Below are 18,485 nucleotides of genomic sequence, written 5' to 3'. Positions count from 1 at the left end.
GCGGCGGCGGCGCGCGAGAGTCCCCCTTGTTCTCTATTACTCAACAAGGAAGTGGGAAAGCCAAGCCTTAAATACCATTCCCAATAGTGTTTCCAATACTATGTGGGATTGAGCGTTACAAACACTTGTTCTCAATACTATGTGTGATTGAGCCTTAAATAGTGATATTATTTTTGAATGTTTTGCTTAAAATTGCAATAATCGCGATTGATTGTAGATTGACTTTTAATTATGACATATTTAATCGTATAATACTAATGCAATTGGTTGCTGATTCAGTTGTTTTAAGGTGCATGATTGTTAATTGTTTCCTGAATAATCACATTGTATTGGAAACAAGTGTTGGTAATGCTCAATCCCACATAGTATTGGAAACACTATTGGGAATGGTATTTAAGGCTTGGTTTTCCCACTTCCTTGTTGAGTGATAGAGAACAAGGGAGACTCTCGCGCGCCGCCGCCTCCGTCTCGTCTCGTCTCGTCTCGGGTCGTGGTCGTGGTAATACGTGTCTTCGACACGTCCGCGCGAATACTATCTTTTTAGAGAAAATTCTTAAGAAACAAATGCAATACCGTCGTTGCGATTTTGGACTATCGCAACGAATTTGGAATAAATCGCAACGCGAACTTCGACTATCGCAACGAACTTGGAATAAATCGCAACGCGAACTTCGACTATCGCAAAGCGAATTGTAAATTGCAATGCGATAGTCGAAGTTCGCGTTGCGAATCTGGAAACTGATTTGCGATACCGGAGATCGCGTTGCGAATTATCGATCGCATTACGATTTAGTTGGTCATTTTGGCAAATCCAAAAAAAGTTAATTAAAATCGTATATTATAAGGCATTTTTGGTCATTTGGGTTATTTTCTCTTTATTAAAACTATAATTATCTGTTTATTTATGTGATTTATCAATTACATAGCCATTATGGAGGAGAAATAACATGAATTATTCCACTACAAATAATGTACTTGATAGTATAATAAAATCGTAATTATTTTAATTGTATTTAAGATATTTTATTAATAAAATAACATAAATAATGTGTTTTAAAAATATATTTATATTTTTATGATTTATTAATAAAATATTAAATTATATGGTTCAAAGTGATAAAATATTTTTTTCATTCTATAAGAACTTTTTAACAAAATTCATAACTTTTTAAAAAATATATGAATTTTGTTAAAAATCCTCTTTTAACTCAATCGAACCGAAACTCAATCAAATCAACGAAACTCATTCTATAGGAACTTATTTATCAATTTTCGGTCGGGGTCCTAATATTATTTGAAACAACTCTAACTAATTGAATATGATTTAGTGATTTACATTTAATTATTGGTTAAGGTATCCCAATCAGAGTTGAGAGCATTGATTCAATTATTATTGTTATTTAATTATTGTTCATTCATTGATTCAATGAATTCATTCAATTTGTAGAACTTCCATCACTATCTCAACTATGATATTTATAAACTCGTAGCTATAATGTATAAATATAAATTTTAAAACTATCATCACATGGAACTCCATTTTGATGGAGTTCTTTATTACTAACACTTGATGAAAGCGACAGTTGAAGAAGTGTGAATTGAATTGTTATACAAAACCTATACAATATTATTTCCTTCTTTATCGTTTTACTTGTCAGATCCGCTCACCATAGTTGTCTAAACAAAGACTTTGGTTTTGAATCTGCTTGATGATCTTCTTAACCATTACCAGTACTATATCTAAAAGCAATCCGAAAAACTTTGTTATTTTTTTAATAGTCGGATGATTATATGGTATTCTCTGTTTATGATCATTCATAGTCTTTAACAGTGCAGACACACTTTACAGACACAGTTACTTAAACCCATAACCTCTAATAAGAACAAGCTTGATGAGTTAAAAAAAAACCTTTGTTAAAATTAGATTCAGGTAAAATAGGAAATGGTAGTTTTCGGTACTTGGGCAACCCTTATTTAACGTTTGACAACATGTTTTTAGAGTTAATAATTGTACATGAGGTCTCTAAAATATAACCCTAATTTTAAATTAAATTTTAAACTTTCAAATATTATACATCAATTTTTAAACTATGACTTTCATTTTAAATTAGTCTATTTATTTTAAAACATTCTACATCAATCCTCTAACTATCAATATCGTGCCATTCTAATCACCCCCTTAACGTTTCATTAACTCTACCAATTTTTAAAGGTCATGATAATTATTATGTGACCTAAAACATTAATTTGTTTTGAAGGCTCTGAGAATTAAATCTATGATCATCTAAAAGGATAATTTATTTTTGAAGGTCCTTAGAAAGTTTAGAAGGTCATGGGTTCAATTCTCAAGACCTCTACAAATATATTAAATTTTGAATTAGTAAATTTAACAGCACGTTATCGAAATGATCAAAATGAAATAATACTAATAGTTTGAGTATTGATACATAATGTTTTAAAGTTTTAAAGATTTAATTAAAGATTAATTGAGAATGGAGTTCATAATTTGAGGATTGATATAGAATATTTTGAAGTTTAGGGACTAATATAAAATAAGAGTCATAGTTTAGGGGCATATATGAGATATCTCTGTTTTATGAAAAATTATCTTATTGATTAAAATTTTAGGATACATGAATATTTTACCATTAAATGAAGTTCAATACTTAGTTAAAATTAACAACATATCATATATAGCTGAGATGTAAGTAATAAATAATTTATATACTAATATATAATATTATATTTTTATAATATATAATAAAAATAATATAATTAATAATATTTACTGTTTTAATAAAAATATTATTCCATATTATACGTTAGTGGCTAGATAGAAATTATTTTATAATTTGAAGATCTCATAGATAAAATCTACAGTTTGATGGTCAAAATAAAATCAGCCTTATAATATAGTGAATATACAAATAAATTACCCAAAAAATTAAAATATAAAACAAAATAACAAATTTAAAACATTTGGAATAATTTAAAATCTATAACTTATATATAATTAAATAATTAATAACAAAATTTAAATAGAAAACCCGTCATGAATTTAAGCACGGGTCATGAATTAACGACATCAATCTGTCATATCAAGAAGATTGGTTTGCATAATATTTCACTTTTCAATTCCAATAATGAACGTAACAAATTCTATGACTATGGAATATATAAATGCACGTAATAGATGGTTGGCGGTGGACGCATACAAGAGAAAAGGTTTTTGGCATTTGGTCTTTAATCAATATGAATATGACAAATAAAAATGAGATAAAAAGGTATATGATGTATTTGTACTTTTGAAAAAGAAAAAAAACTGATTATCATATTCATTTTTTTTCTTAATGTGATATTCCAACTCACAATATAAACATGATGTAATTTTTTGGCTAATATTTTTGGTCTGACCGTTAAAGTGTTGATGTTGAGTTCATGATGCTGACATGACAGTTCACGGTAACGATATAGTAGTCCATGGTGACATATTAACGTGACAAATAGCATGACATATGAGTTAAATTGGTAACTCTAAGTCTCTAACATGACAGATAGATCACCACATCAACACCATGAATTGGTACGATAGTAATGTAATAGCCAACAACAAAAAAACATTGATCAAAATGTCATATTAGATTTATTTTTTAAGTTAGAGAATAACACGAATGTCATATTGATTTTTTCCCTAGAAAATACAGGACATCTGATGTGTTTTTGCATGAAAATAACAGTTCGGTAACAGACAAGTGCATTCCTGAACCTTAACACACCGGACTTTGAATCTGCAAAGAGACTGACTTATTTTCCTAGGTAAACTACCCATGCTCAATCCAACCTTAACAATCAAATAAATTTTATCTTAGTTTTTTATAGTGTATAGATTATCCAACTACTGCTCAATTGACAATAAATTATCATCTTATTTATCGATATTATATAGATTTATCAAGTGACTAGTTTTTCTTCATGAGTATATATGAGTTTTTTTTATTATTTCATTTTATTTATTGCAAAGATAATTTCAATATAAACATAAAATATTTAAAAATTAGAGAGTTTTAAATTATAATTTGAATAATTTTTTAAATTATAATTTGAATAATTATACATCGTTAAAAAGAAAAAAAAAATAGTATTTTGACCATGAAGTTGTACCTAGTGGAGTATGATTTTAGTACCTTCAACTTTTTGGTTCAACTTAAAATTTTCATCACAGAGAGCCACGTTCTGCTTTAGGAACGTGTTATACAATATATTAATTTTTAAAATAAATCATAAGAAATTTTTTTAAAAAAATATCGAAATTTAAGAAAAGTACAACAAATTATAAAGCATGTTTTGAGTTTTAATGGATTTTCTAAACTTCTAGAGTATTTCTAATTTAATATACATTATATGTCATGTTCTGAGAGTGTTATGCGATATTTTTCGTAATGAAAATTAAATAGAGTAACACGCTTCGTGTCAAGTTAAAAAAATCAGATACGAAAATGATAATAAGATACAACTTCAAGGGTTAAAATACCATTTAACACTTAAAACATATATGTTTGTAATGTTTAAAAGATGAATATAAAAAATATAGATTATCATTATGTAGAGATATAAAAGTATAAGATGAGTCTATCACGCTCGACGAACACTGATGAATATCATTAATTTAATTTATAAAAATTTAAAATTTTAAGACTCAATGTATAATTATAAATTAGTTAAAAATTTAAAGGTAAGTTATTTAAAATAAGGGTAAAGTATACCACTGACCACCTAACTATTTCCCCATTTCATATTGATCACCATTTTGGAAATATTTTCAATTAGGTCACTCATATATTTAAATGCATTCAATTAAGTCACTTGTCGTTCATATTTAACAGAGAACCTGATGTGGCAGTTAAAATATTTTAGTATAATTACACATTTGGTCACTGCTACTTATATATTAGATCAGTTTGGTCCTAATTTTAATAAATTAAAATGAACTTAACCCCATATCAAATAGTATCACATGTCACCAACCGATTGAAAGATTAAATTTATTTTAATTTAATATATTTTTCTCACCAAACAGAAGGTGAGACCCTCTAAAGGAAAGAAAATTTTGGATTCTTAAATGATACGTAGGGGAATTGAACACGCAATTCCTAGGTTGAAGAAGCAAGGCTCAACCATTGGGCCAAATTCGTTAATTGATTCAAATTTGACTACATATGTTATTTATTCTATTTATTAGTGTAAACTTAAATTCTTAATATTTTATATATCTTAATTTAAATTCACATATTAAATTAATTTTACATCTTAAAATTAAAAATATATTTTATTTTTATATTAACTTATTAAATTTATTTTATTATTGTCTTAACCTAAAAATATATTTTATTCTTATTTTAACTTAAAAATATTTTTTAGTCTTTATCTTAACTTAAAAATATATATTTTATTCTTATGTTAACTTATTACATAATTTATATTCTTAACTTAAATTATTAAATATATTATATTATTACCTTAAGTTTATTAAAATAATTAATTCTTATTTTAACTTAAAACATATCTTTTGTTCTTATCTTAACTTAAAAGTATATTTTTATTTTAACTAAAAAATATATTTTATTTTTATCTTAACTACAAAAAATATATTATATTTTTATCTTAAATTTAAAGAATTATCATAACAAAATATAAATATTTAAATCAATATAAGAATAAATTATATTTTTTAATTTAATATAAGATTAAAATATATTTTTTAAATTAAAATAAGAATAAAATATATTTTTAGGTTAAGAAAAGAATAAAATATATTTAATAAGTTAAGATAAAAAATATTTTAATGTTAAGATGTAAAATTAATTTAATATGTGAATTTAAGTTAAGATATATAAAATATTAAGAATTTAAGTTTACACTAATATACAACATATATAAGTAATGTAGTCGAGTTTAAATTAAATAACTACTTTGGCCCAATGGTTTAGCCTTACTTCTTTAACCCAGGAACCTTGGCTGCAATCCCCCTGGCTATCATTTTAACGTTCAAAATTTTCTTTCCTTCAGAGGTAATGATTGGTGAGAAAAATATATTCACCTAAAATATATTCACTAAACATTGACTCAAAATTTATATGATTTAATTATTTTTAAGACATTTAAATTTTAAAATTAGTAAAATTAAACCCTCAATCTCTTAATTTTTTTATGATTTTTTTAATATCATATTTATTTTAAAATTAAATAACTTACTCCGAGATTTAAATTATGATTATGATACCCATTTTAATTGTCTTGCGTTTATTACGATTATGAAAATAGCAGATGCTATTGCGAGTATCGTAATTGTGCAATAACAATTTCAGATGACATCTTTACCGTTATATAAAAGTTACTATTAAAATAACTAACTACTATTTAAATTCTTATTTACCCCTTCGTAATTTAATCCAAGATCTGTCCCAATGTACATTACACCGCACAGAAAGTTCAACTGAGCTGGGACCCGAATGCAACTTGTAACCTACACAGAAAGATTCTCCCAGCCTGGCTAACCATGTCACCTTCTCGAGCAAAAAGCCAGTACAATGAACACTCCCCACAAGCGTATCTGCAACAATCACGGGCTTAATTTTCATTCTTCATAGTAATAAATAAACAAGTTTCAACACGTAAAATAAATCAATCACATCTTCTCTCTTTCATTTTCAAATTTTCAATTCCCCTTGGAAGCAAACTAAATTGCTCTGTCCCTCTCCCAAGACATTAAAGCCCGCACTACTCAACTTTTGCAAAAATAATTCGAACAGTGGTCACTATGATTCGCATCAGAGTCTCGTATAAATATGCCAATTTTGACAATGGCACCCTGTGGTTTTCAAGTTTTCCTTTTTATCACTTTATCAAATTTTATATTAAAGAATCGATGTTTGTAGTTCGGCCTCACATTCCACAATTTCTTTATCTATACTAAAATATTCTCACATTAAACCAATCGATTCCCATTTATATCTCTTGTGATCACCATCTTCAACCTGCAGCTAAAATGGTGTTCAAGAATCAGCATTACTTGTTTTTCTACATTCTTTGTTCGTTCTTGAAGTTAAATAAAGCTATCCCATCGTTTTTCGTGGCCCAAATTTCACCTTCCTCCAATGTATCGGGTGGTCACTGGCAGCTCTTGCAGTCAAGCGTAGGCGTCTCCGCCATGCACATGCAGCTCTTACCGAACAACAAAGTTCTCATCTTTGACCGTATGGATGCCGGCCCTTCCAACATTTCGTTACCCGCCGGAAGCTTCTGTCCTAAAAACGACTGTTCCGCCCACTCTGTCCTTTACGATGTTGTTTCCAACAATTTCCGTCCCCTCCGTGTATTAACCGACACCTGGTGCTCGTCCGGTTCCCTCGACCGCAACGGTACACTTATCCAAACTGGCGGATTCAATGACGGCGAAAAAGTTATTCGCTTGTACAAACCATGCGACGTCGACAGCACCGCCTGCGACTGGAACGAACTCAACGATACTCGCCTTATCGACCGTCGATGGTACGCTACGAATCAAGTTTTACCCGACGGACGCGTCATTATTGTTGGCGGTAGAAGGGCTTTTACCTACGAGTTTTACCCTAAACACGACTTCTTGAACAACAACAAGAGTTTTTACTTCCGTTTCTTGGTGGAAACCAGGGACCCTGAAGAGAACAACCTTTACCCTTTCCTTCATTTGTTACCAGATGGGAATCTATTCATTTTCGCCAACAAAAAATCAATTCTGTTTGATTATAGAGAAGGCATTGTTCTAAAACAGTTCCCTCTTATTCCCGGAGATGATAAGCGAAACTATCCCAGCAGCGGCTCTTCAGTTTTGCTTCCATTGAGGCTGTCTTCAGCGGGGCATCCGGTTGTTGAGGTGCTGGTGTGCGGCGGAGCACCGGCAGGGGCATTCTTGAAATCGGATAAGAGGAAAGTTTTTGTAGAGGCGTCGAGGACATGTGGCAGGCTGAGAGTGAACGACCCAAATCCGCAATGGCTTATAGAATCCATGCCCATGCCACGTGTCATGTCTGACATGGTAATGTTGCCCACTGGTGATGTGATCATTATCAACGGCGCTTCTAATGGAACCGCTGGTTGGGAGGATGCTGTGAACCCGGTTCTCAACCCGATTCTTTACTCGGTTAACGGAGAACCATCTCGAAGATTTACGGTTTTTCTTCCGTCAACAATTCCGAGAATGTATCACTCGTCGGCAATTCTTCTGCCAGATGGCAGGATATTAGTGGGTGGGAGCAATCCGCATATTACGTACGTCTTCACAGGACCATACCCCACCGAGTTGAGTTTGGAGGCTTATAATCCCTACTACATGGACACTAAATTCAACTCGTTGAAGCCCTCCATTGTATCTGTTGAGTCGGGGAATACGGTGTCGTATGGCCGTCGATTAGGAGTGTCCTTTTCTGTGTCGCTTTATAAGCGCGGCTCGGCGTTCGTGGCGCTGGTATCGCCGTCGTTCACGACGCACTCGCTCGGGATGAACCAACGCATGGTGGTTTTGAACACGGCGAGCGAGGATAGATTGGCGATCGGTAATTACAAGCTGGTATTGGATGGGCCCACCAATGCTAACGTGGCACCTCCTGGTTATTATATGCTGTTCGTGGTCCACTCGGGCATCCCTAGTCATGCAGTTTGGGTGAAGGTGATGTGATTTTGATTTATTTATCGAATCTGATCGATCATCGTGTACACAATTTGCTCAAATATTTTTTGTCTGTTGGTTCCTTATTTTAGCAAAATTTAAAGAAAATAATACATTAATAGCATAGTTTAGGTTGATAGGCTTCAAGCAGTAAGTTTAGAAGCTGAAATTTGATGGGTTTTCGCTTTCATTCTTGAAGATTTATATTATACAACAATTATACTTTGGTTTACACCCGTAGTTTTCGTCCTTTCTTTTGCAATCATGCATTTCATTTTTATATTTGCTTTCTGAATTACAAAGTAGCGATACATATATTTAATACTTTAGGATGATTAGGGATTATAATGTGATATCAGTCCAATGACAACGCCTATACACTGTATTCGTACTTAGAACTTAAAAAAAAACAATCATTTTTTAACTATTAAGATCACTTAATAAGTTTCAATGTTACAAAATATTTCTTTTTCAAGGAATCGTCGAGATTTGCTACACCAAATACTAATATTATTGATAAAAATACACATTTTTGGTAACAAAGTATAGTTCAGATAAGGGGACTCACCGGATCCACAGGAAGTTTCGAAGTTCCATCCACCATTACTAGTAGTTGAGCCCCCTGTGCCAACACCAGTATCAATCCTCGATCCCATATGTGGGTTAAAAAAAAGGATAGCGAACCAAGAGTCATCGATTAGGAAAATAAAGGTCAGGACCAAAGCAAGAAGATGGCAAAAGATTCAAAGAGGAGGATCCAACTAAGTGGGATTCTCGGATTTCCAAAACTTTGAAGGACATATCCACAGTTTGAGTGATGAGAAGGCCTTTCTCCACGAGGGAGGTGACACATTCCAAAACTACCACCATCCAACGACAAGCGATGGAGATCCAACATAATATAATTAAAGAGTTTTGGTCTAGATTTTTTATTATTTTAATATATTTTTCGACGAGGCAGACACTAAATTCATAAGAGACTATAAAAGACTATTAAGGAAAAACGACTATAAACGAGTGGTCTAAAAGTTTTAAAATTCAGCGGCTGCTAATGATGGTGGTTGACACGGTGGTCGAAAATTGTCGATGGGGTCGGTACAACAATAGATGGTTGAATTTTGAGGTAATTTAGAAAAACGTTGTAGACACCGAATTTCATCTACAATTGTGTAACATCTTGAATATCGGTCTATAATCTTTTTTGATTTATGGTGATTGGAAATTTCTTTTTTAACATATAATTGTGATATTTGACATTCCAAGAATCGATTAGTTTTATATTTAATTGTGAGTTAAAGAATAATCGAAATTGAATAGAGAGCTAGTGACCAAAAATGGAATAGATGAAAATTGGGTGTTAAAATAAAAAGTTGAAACTTAGGTGTTAAAGTAAAAGGAAGAGAAAAAAACAAAGGGCTAAGTATTAGTTTGATCTTTATGAGATAAAAAAATTGAAGTAATAATTTTATCAATTTTAAGTTACTGAACAATCTACTAACTTGTCAAATCTCACATTTTGGTCAGATTAGACATTTTATTTTTCTCCACTAAAGAGGAAAAAGTGTTACTTCAAATATTAATTTTATTGGTAAAAATATATAGGAAAATTTACGATATTTGATAAGTATCGATGAGTATTATTAACGATAAGCATCATTAATTTAATTTATAAAATTATAAAATACTCATCGTGTAATTATAAACTAACTAAAAATTTAAATGTAAATTATTTAAAATAAAATATTAATTATATTATTTTTTTATAATCTTATTTAAATAATAATTAGGCCAATTATTAACCTCTAAATTAAAAGATTTTAATTTTTTTCTTGTTTTAACGTGACGGCAGCGATATTAACAATGAAAACAGTAGTGACGGTGGCAATAGCAGTGGCGACGATTACAATAACAATAACGACGACGACGATGAAGATGGTAGCAACAATAGTGGCGGCAACGACAATGATGACGATGATGATAGTACAACAGTGACGACACAATGGCAACGATGACGGTAACGGTGATGACGACTTCAAAGCAAAAAATAAATTATAGTTTTTTAATTTAGGGGTTAATATTGATCTAATCATTATTTAAAATAAGATTATAAAAATAATGTAATTAAAATTTTATTTTAAATAATTTATGTTTACATTTTTAATTAATTTATAATTACACGTTGAGTACTTTATAGTTTTAAAATTTTATAAATTAAATTAATAATAATCATCGTTAATAATATTCACCGATACTCCTCGAGCATGTCACACTCATTCAAATATATATTACTAACAACATAGTGCACATAACTCAAATAAAAGGCCAATGGAAGTCACGGATTAAATAAAGAGCAACCCCCCTCCGTTTTGACACGGTTGCCTATTTACAAGCCCATCAACAATATCCGGTTAGCACTGAGTCTGTCTTTTATGTCGGTAGCCTTTGGATAGTATCTGGCTGATCAGAGTTTTGAATCTCTCTATATTCTGACATGAGCAACGCAAACACTTGCTGATTCAGTGTACACATTTTGCCACTGGTTGATAATCTGTTTCACTTGGAAGATGATACTGATCTGTATTTGTAGCACACGGCCCAGAAAAGGTAATGGATGAAATTCAACGTGCTAAGCACACACATAAGCCAGTAGAATCTGTCAAGACGATAACTGTTTATCGAGTGACCTGAGAGCCACGGCCCTTTTCCTGAATTTTCCGTCACGTTATTTACAATCGATACGATCACCGAGCTCAAGAAATAGCCCATGGCCAAAGAAGCCCAGCAGAGTGATGTAGCCAAGGATCTCATGCTTGATGGCGCCTCGGTGAAGAAAAATTCAAGTAACCCTGCCAATGTGAAAAGATCTGCCGATCCCATACTGCAAGGAAATCCAGAAGAAAGTAATGGGTAGTGGATTATTCAAGTCGAGTAGTCCCGAGTTAATCGCCACTCTTTTTCGCTTGGTTTCGACAAGAGCTGCCACTGCCATGGCTATTATTGAAATAAATAAACCGATTCCTATTCGTTGCAATTGCGAGATGCCGGTCTCGGTTTTCGTAAACCGGTGCTAGGATCATATAAAGACGACTGGAAAAACCGGTAAGGAAGCTGGTGGGATCTTCAATGAACCGAGCTTAGTGATCATGGTGGCAGCTTGTTCGACGGTGAATGTGGATAGCTGTGCTAGGCAGCAGTTGAGAACAACAGTGCAAGCAAATATGGGAAGGATTTTAAGCACAACCTTGACTTCATCTACTTGCTGGACCGAGCATTCGAGTGCCCTGTAACTCGGTTTGTTCACCACTGCTCTGTCGATGAATTTGAGGCTATTCGTCGGAATTTGTTTATTATTTTCTTCAGTTTCCTTGCTGGTTTCGGTCTGATACTAGGGGCTCGCCGCAAGGCTCGCATTGGCATTTCTTGGAGTTCGGCTTACGCAACTATTCAGCGTAGCAGCAAGCAAAACCTGTACAAACACATACATTCATTTCTTCTTTTGAGGAATTCAATCAAGTATTGTACGTCAGGTTTGCTTTTAGCATCCGAAAATTTACCTTGCAAATGGTGGTTAAAGGGCTCCCAAAGGGTATTCTGTTCCGATAAAACGTGGAACCGGAGAGGAACATTGGGATCGATAACAAGATCGACATCGTAGAGATGGCGAAACCCCATTCCCAGCCTTTGTTATCTTCGATCCAAACAACGAATGTGACGGTAATAAGGGAACCAGACGAGAGACTGAAGACGAAGTAGTTGAAGAAAGTGGATCTTTGCTTCCTTCCCTTTGGGGTATGCTCATCCAACTGCTCCGCACCATGAGTTGGTAAAGAACCCTTAATCCCTCCAATGCCGAGTGCCACCAGATACAGTCCTGTGAACAGCATTGCCGCTTTCGCTCCACTAACTTCCTCGCATGGAATCGACGATGTTGATGGACTGCAGGCAGGTGGCTTTAGGGAAGGAGTCCGAGCTTGTATCGTAAGAATGATCAAACCCTAATAAAATCATATTCAATTCTACATTAAATATTATCCGAAGAAATAAACAATCGATTTATCAACGTAATTACAGTTGGAATAATAATTAAAAAAATGTCCCTTTCTTCCGTATTATCCACACACAAGATTTTGTACTACACTGTCATTTATCAATGAAATCTCGTTATAATGAACCTGGTGCTGTTTTCTACTTGGCCTTAAAAAGAAGGATGCATGTGGGTTTGATTCTCACTATCGGTCTACCACAGTAACAAGTAGCCACACACGTGGTTCACGAACCTGCCCAAAAAAAAAGTACCTATTCGTATATGAATATATATATTAAAGAGAAAATAATCTCAGTAATCAAAAATACCTTATAATATTCGATTTAACCAACTTTTTTTAGATTTGTCAAAATGACCAACTAAATCGCAATGCGATCGATAATTCGCAACGCGATCTCCGGTATCGCATATCAGTTTCCAGATTCGCAACGCGATTCTGACTATCAGATTACGATTTTCCAAATTCGCGTTGCGATTTTCCGAATTCGCAATGTGATAGTCCAAAATCGCATTGCGATAGCACTGTTCACCGTTGCGATAGCACTGTTCACCGTTGCGATAGCACTGTTCACATTGCGAATTTACGATATTACTGTTATTTTCTGTCTAGAAGGATGCAAAAAAACTTCAAACTTGAGATTTTTTTTGTTTGAATTCTCTTTAATGGTATATGGATTTATTTAAGTTTAATTTTGTTTAAGAATGGATTTTTTTTTTGCGATAGTACTGTTCACAAGATCTGGATCCAAGTGCATTTTCTTTTTCTAATATTATTCTAATAGGTCTAGTTCTTAATTAACAGATGCTGATGCATTTAAGACTCATTTAATCTTTTTTTCTCATACAGTAAATTTTTTTCTAGTATGTCAGTGAAACATCTCTAGAACCAAAACTGATGCATTATTTCAGAGAGACAGTAATAGCTCATCAATCAAGACCAGGCAAATACTAAACCATGGAATGTTTTAGCTTCAAACCCAGCAGCAAATTGGTCCATGGAAAATTCATATGGCCAACCATGTGTTGGTCTCCCTGTATAGTTTTCAGCTTCATTATAAACAATGCTCACTATCATCATAATCATCACAAACAAAACATTACTCAATAATTAAAAATCTTTAAGATAGAATGATAAACAATGCTCATAGATAACAATCAACTTCATTCACGATTTGATCCTTCAACTATATTTATTTTCAGGTAAACTACCTTCAAGATCATTATTGATTAGTTTTCTTCTTATTTTGATCACTATCGCAACGGTGAACAGTGTTATCGCAATGGTGAACAGTGTTATCGCAACGGTGAACAGTGCTATCGCAACGGTGAACAGTGCTATCGTAACGGTGAACAGTGCTATCGCAATACGATTTTGGACTATCGCATTGCGAATTTGGAAAATCGCAATGCGATAGTCAGAATCGCGTTGCGAATCTGGAAACTGATTTGCGATACCGGAGATCGCATTGCGAATTATCGATCGCATTACGATTTAGTTGGTCATTTTGGCAAATCCAAAAAAGGTTGGTTAAAATCGTATATTATAAGGTATTTTTGATCACTAAGATTATTTTCTCTATATTAAATTGTCATTTTTGCACTTTAGATGATTTACCCATTATTAAGAAAGAAATGTAGGGATTATATAATGGATTCGAACTTCTAGTTTCGTCCCACTTAATATAGTCATCGGTGGATCAAATGACCGTATCCTAGAGGTGGACATTACGGCTACTTGGGGGACAAACCGCAAACGTGGCCTCCGGCAGTCACCCAAAGCTGCGACGATTAGGACGTTTTGAGAACAGGCGTCAAACATGAACAGTGAGCATGTGTCCCATGTTGGTGCGCTTTCCAAACAGGGACAAGATTTCAAAGCAATAAAGACAAAGATAGATATACATGTTTACTATCTTTTGCCTAAACCCAGCAACAAAACAAGTTTCTCATGTGCGACAGAAATACAGGGGTCCCCCTCCACCTTCCGAATCCCCATCCCCAAGGCGTTGCCTTTGATTGGATACGTTTCTATTTCCATGGGGACCCCACCTTTTACTCGTCCCGCCTTGTCTGAATTTTATCACTCAAATTTGCCGTTTCGTAATATCATTGGACATCAAACCTAAAGAGCTGAATTGGTTACAAGGATGAATAAATTTGAAAAAATTGGTTCTTTTATAAAATAAAATTCTAATAAATCAAATAAGTTAAAAATTTTAGTAATTAGTGAATTGATTTTTAAGTTAGAGTGAGTCTATCAACTCTACATGATATATGTACATCATGCATGAAAAAATATAATAAAATATATATAAATATCATATATGATTATAGAAAATCATTTAAATTTGAATTATATAGTATTATAACATTATAAATATTTATAATTAAATTTAAACAGAAACTCAAACAACTCAATTGAAGTCGAAAGAATTTCAAATAAGAGTTATAAATTAGAACTCATCAACTCAACTAACTCAAATTTTTTTATTCAACTCAATTAGTTCAAATAGTACCAAGGGTTCCATGGATCTACTATACCGAAGTTATAGGGTTGCTTGAGCATATGACGGCCCTCAAACCTTTTAATGCTTTGTACAATCAGATGTTTGGCCATTGTCTTTTATTTTTGTGTCTAATTTGTTGTTTTCTTGAAAGTACTCATCTTTCATGCAAAGGCTATAACTATTTGCTTTCTCAAAAGAAAAAAAAAAGATAAAGAAAAATAAGCAGAATGCAAAACTGAAACAAAATAATAATAAGTCAGTGTGAACTGAAGTAGTACCAGAAATTCGATGAATTCGCTTATCAGGTAGAGATGATAAGTGGTGAGGAAGGTATCGGACAAAAATCCTCCAAGCAGAGCAAGAAGGAAAGCAGTGCCCATGAAATTGGTGACATTGTTTGCCGATTTAGATGGTGATAAGTGCATGTACTTTGACAGATACATCACCAGGTTGCAGGCATTTCCTAAGTACGCCAAGTTCTCCAGTACTTCCACCACTGAAACACAACACCAAAACTCAATTGTTAACCTATAAATATAGGCAGGATTTTATATCAAAGAAGACCAACCTATGAATTTTTAGCGAATTACTCAATACACCGTCAATCCTCTTTGGTCCATTGCTGATTAACAGATAAAGCTATATATAATATACAAACCAATTACCAAACACGAAGGAGGCAGCAAAAATGCCACCATGTTTTCTCTTTAAAGCTGGTCGGTTCCTCCAGTCGGCATAGCCTTCCCATTTGGTGTCCTCAGGCTTCAACCCATCTTCCTGTGCAGAATCTCAAAGAAGAAAACATGGTTATTAAAAAAAAGAAAAAAAAGGAGAATATCATAAAAGGAGAATTTTTTTTATTGGGGGGAGGGGGAATTACCCACCATTGTTGTTGTTTCTCTCTATTTCTTGAAATTTGAAGGTGAGAGAGGAAAGAACACTTCGGTTAGGAAAGCTGGGTGATGGGTGGTGGATGTATTTAAAGAGTGGGAGAGATGAAAACTTTAGAGGAGAGAATTGTCTCGACAGTTTGATCCATCTCCATATGGAATTTGTGTTATTTTAACTCGGATGATTTTATTCTCAGTATTCCTTTTTTATCTTTAAATTATATCACCCATCACAACTATAATATGACGTCAGTTTTTTTTTTGTTGCCCCTTGGTTATTTGGTGGTTAAGTATTCTAAAAGAGATTTTCTGTATACACAAACACTCGAGCTTAAGATATTACTTAAGCGATATCAAACTGCTTACCATTTGAACTAATCTTATTGATAACGTTAATATCTTTTACAATCACAAAACCATTAGAATAAATTTCAGGCATAATAATAAAATATGTCCTTAAAATTTAATTTTATAATAATTTTGATCTTACTTTTAAATTTTTTAAATTTTAATATTTTATTTTGTGACAAAAAATTCTTCTATAAATAAAATGTTAATGTTAAAAAATTGAGAGCTTTTTATCTTACAATAAAATGTTGGGGTAAAATATTCTAAAAAAAGGATATAAGGTAATTATTTAGTTAAAAACTAGAAGTCATTTTACCTTAAAAAATATTAAAAATAAAAATATACAAAAAAGAAAAAGAGAATAAAATTTAAAATAACTACTGATAAAATGTTAAAGACATTTTTTAACATTATATTATTTTTTTACTATGCTCTATTATAGTAATAATTAAAGTATATTTAGAGAAGATTTGTATACGAGAACTTTAAATCAAACTAAATTATAACTTAATTTTTTTTGGATAATTCCGTTTCATTACCCAAGAAAGCAGAAAATCTGCTACAATTAACAGCGTACAATAAACATCAGAAATATATCAGCAGACACAGTAAAACAACAAACACAGTGGAGGAACAAAACAAAAAACATCAGCTTAGGAAATGCCCCAGTTAGCACAGAGGATAGCATTTTTGGGGTCGGTTCTATTGATAGCTTTACCCTCCATACGGACACGCAAAGCATCTTTGATGTCCTGGAGAACCTCATCCACTGACCGCGCTCTACCTCTATAGAGTTTGCTGTTTCTCTCCTTCCACATACCATATATGTGGCTTGTCCAAGCAAGTCGAAGCACTCCCACAATGAAAGATTTTCCCTTGAAGCAGCGAATTGCCCAAGCTAACTCACCATCCCAGCAACTGACCCCCTGATAAACATCACAAAGAGCAAGAATAGCTCCCCATAAGCCTTTTTGCAAAGGTACAACCAAAAAACAGATGGTCTCTACACTCAGCCTCCAAACCACACAGTAAGCAATCAACGTTCTCAATGTTTAATCCCATTCTTTGAAGCCTAATCCGAGTAGGGATCCTGTCAAGAATGGCCATCCACGCTATGACACTATGCTTAGGGATACACCTAGGGAACCAAACAATATGCTGCCAAGGAACCTTAGGAGCTCTAGATCGTAGAGCTTCCATATGCTTCTAGTGCTCAAGTTACGGTCCGAGCCAGCAAACAGATGGGAGACACTAGGTCTGATTTTCAGAATGTACTTAAAAGCCCCATCTCACATTCATGGGAATATTCATATACCAGAAGTCATCATTCCCGATCACGTAGGCTCGCATCCAAGCAACCCAAAGAGAGCCCTCATTTGCTAGTAATTTCTTGATTAGGTGTACAACACAAGCTTTATTCCAATCACCGACAGCTTGAACACCTAACCCACCCTCATACTTCAATAAACATATATTTTTCCAGCTAACCCGAGCACCTTTATCAGGTAAATCGGATCCCTTCCAGAAAAATCTAGAGCAAAGCTGTTCAATAGAATGAATAATTTCTTTTGGAAGAATAAGTTGTCTTCACTAGAAACTAGCCATGCTGAAAAGGACAACACGTATCAGTTGTAGCCTCCTAGCAAAACTGAGGTACTTGTTGGCCCACAAGTTCAACTTGGCCCTGATCTTGTCAATAAGAGTGTGGCAATCCTTAACTGCGAGCTTCCTGGTTACAAGAGGGACACCCAAGTATCGAACAGGAAGGGTACCCAACTTAAAGCCAATGGCCTCTTTAATAGCAGCACAATGCTCATCAGAAATCCCAGCGCAGAACATTTCACACTTGCTGGCATTTAATTTTAAACTATACATGGAGTAGAACATGTCTAAAAATGCCTGCACACCGATAACAGAGTCCAAGGAACCCTTGCAGAAGATAAGAAGATCATCCGCGAAGCAAAGGTGGGTGAGCCCAACCTTTCTACACT

The 18,485-nt window shown here is 33.3% G+C and overlaps 1 protein-coding gene and 1 pseudogene across 1 annotated transcript; one reads left to right on the top strand and one right to left on the bottom strand.

Moving 5' to 3' along the window:
* The first annotated feature begins 6,911 nt into the window (after nucleotides 1-6,911).
* On the top strand, nucleotides 6,912-8,930 carry LOC120187786 (aldehyde oxidase GLOX-like). Its single transcript, XM_039191423.1, has one exon. It carries the CDS (start codon nucleotides 7,046-7,048, stop codon nucleotides 8,711-8,713), a length of 1,668 nt encoding a protein of 555 aa, XP_039047354.1. The 5' UTR covers nucleotides 6,912-7,045; the 3' UTR covers nucleotides 8,714-8,930.
* A 2,268-nt stretch (nucleotides 8,931-11,198) lies between these two features.
* LOC120187557 lies at nucleotides 11,199-16,158 on the bottom strand (annotated as a pseudogene).
* Between the last annotated feature and the right edge of the window lie 2,327 nt (nucleotides 16,159-18,485).

Source organism: Hibiscus syriacus, unplaced genomic scaffold (assembly GCF_006381635.1).
Source record: "Hibiscus syriacus cultivar Baekdansim isolate YM2019G1 unplaced genomic scaffold, ASM638163v2 tig00113725_pilon, whole genome shotgun sequence".
Taxonomy (NCBI): Eukaryota; Viridiplantae; Streptophyta; class Magnoliopsida; order Malvales; family Malvaceae; genus Hibiscus; species Hibiscus syriacus.
Note: the sequence above shows the minus strand (reverse complement) of the source record. Positions and strands in the feature narration are given on the sequence as shown.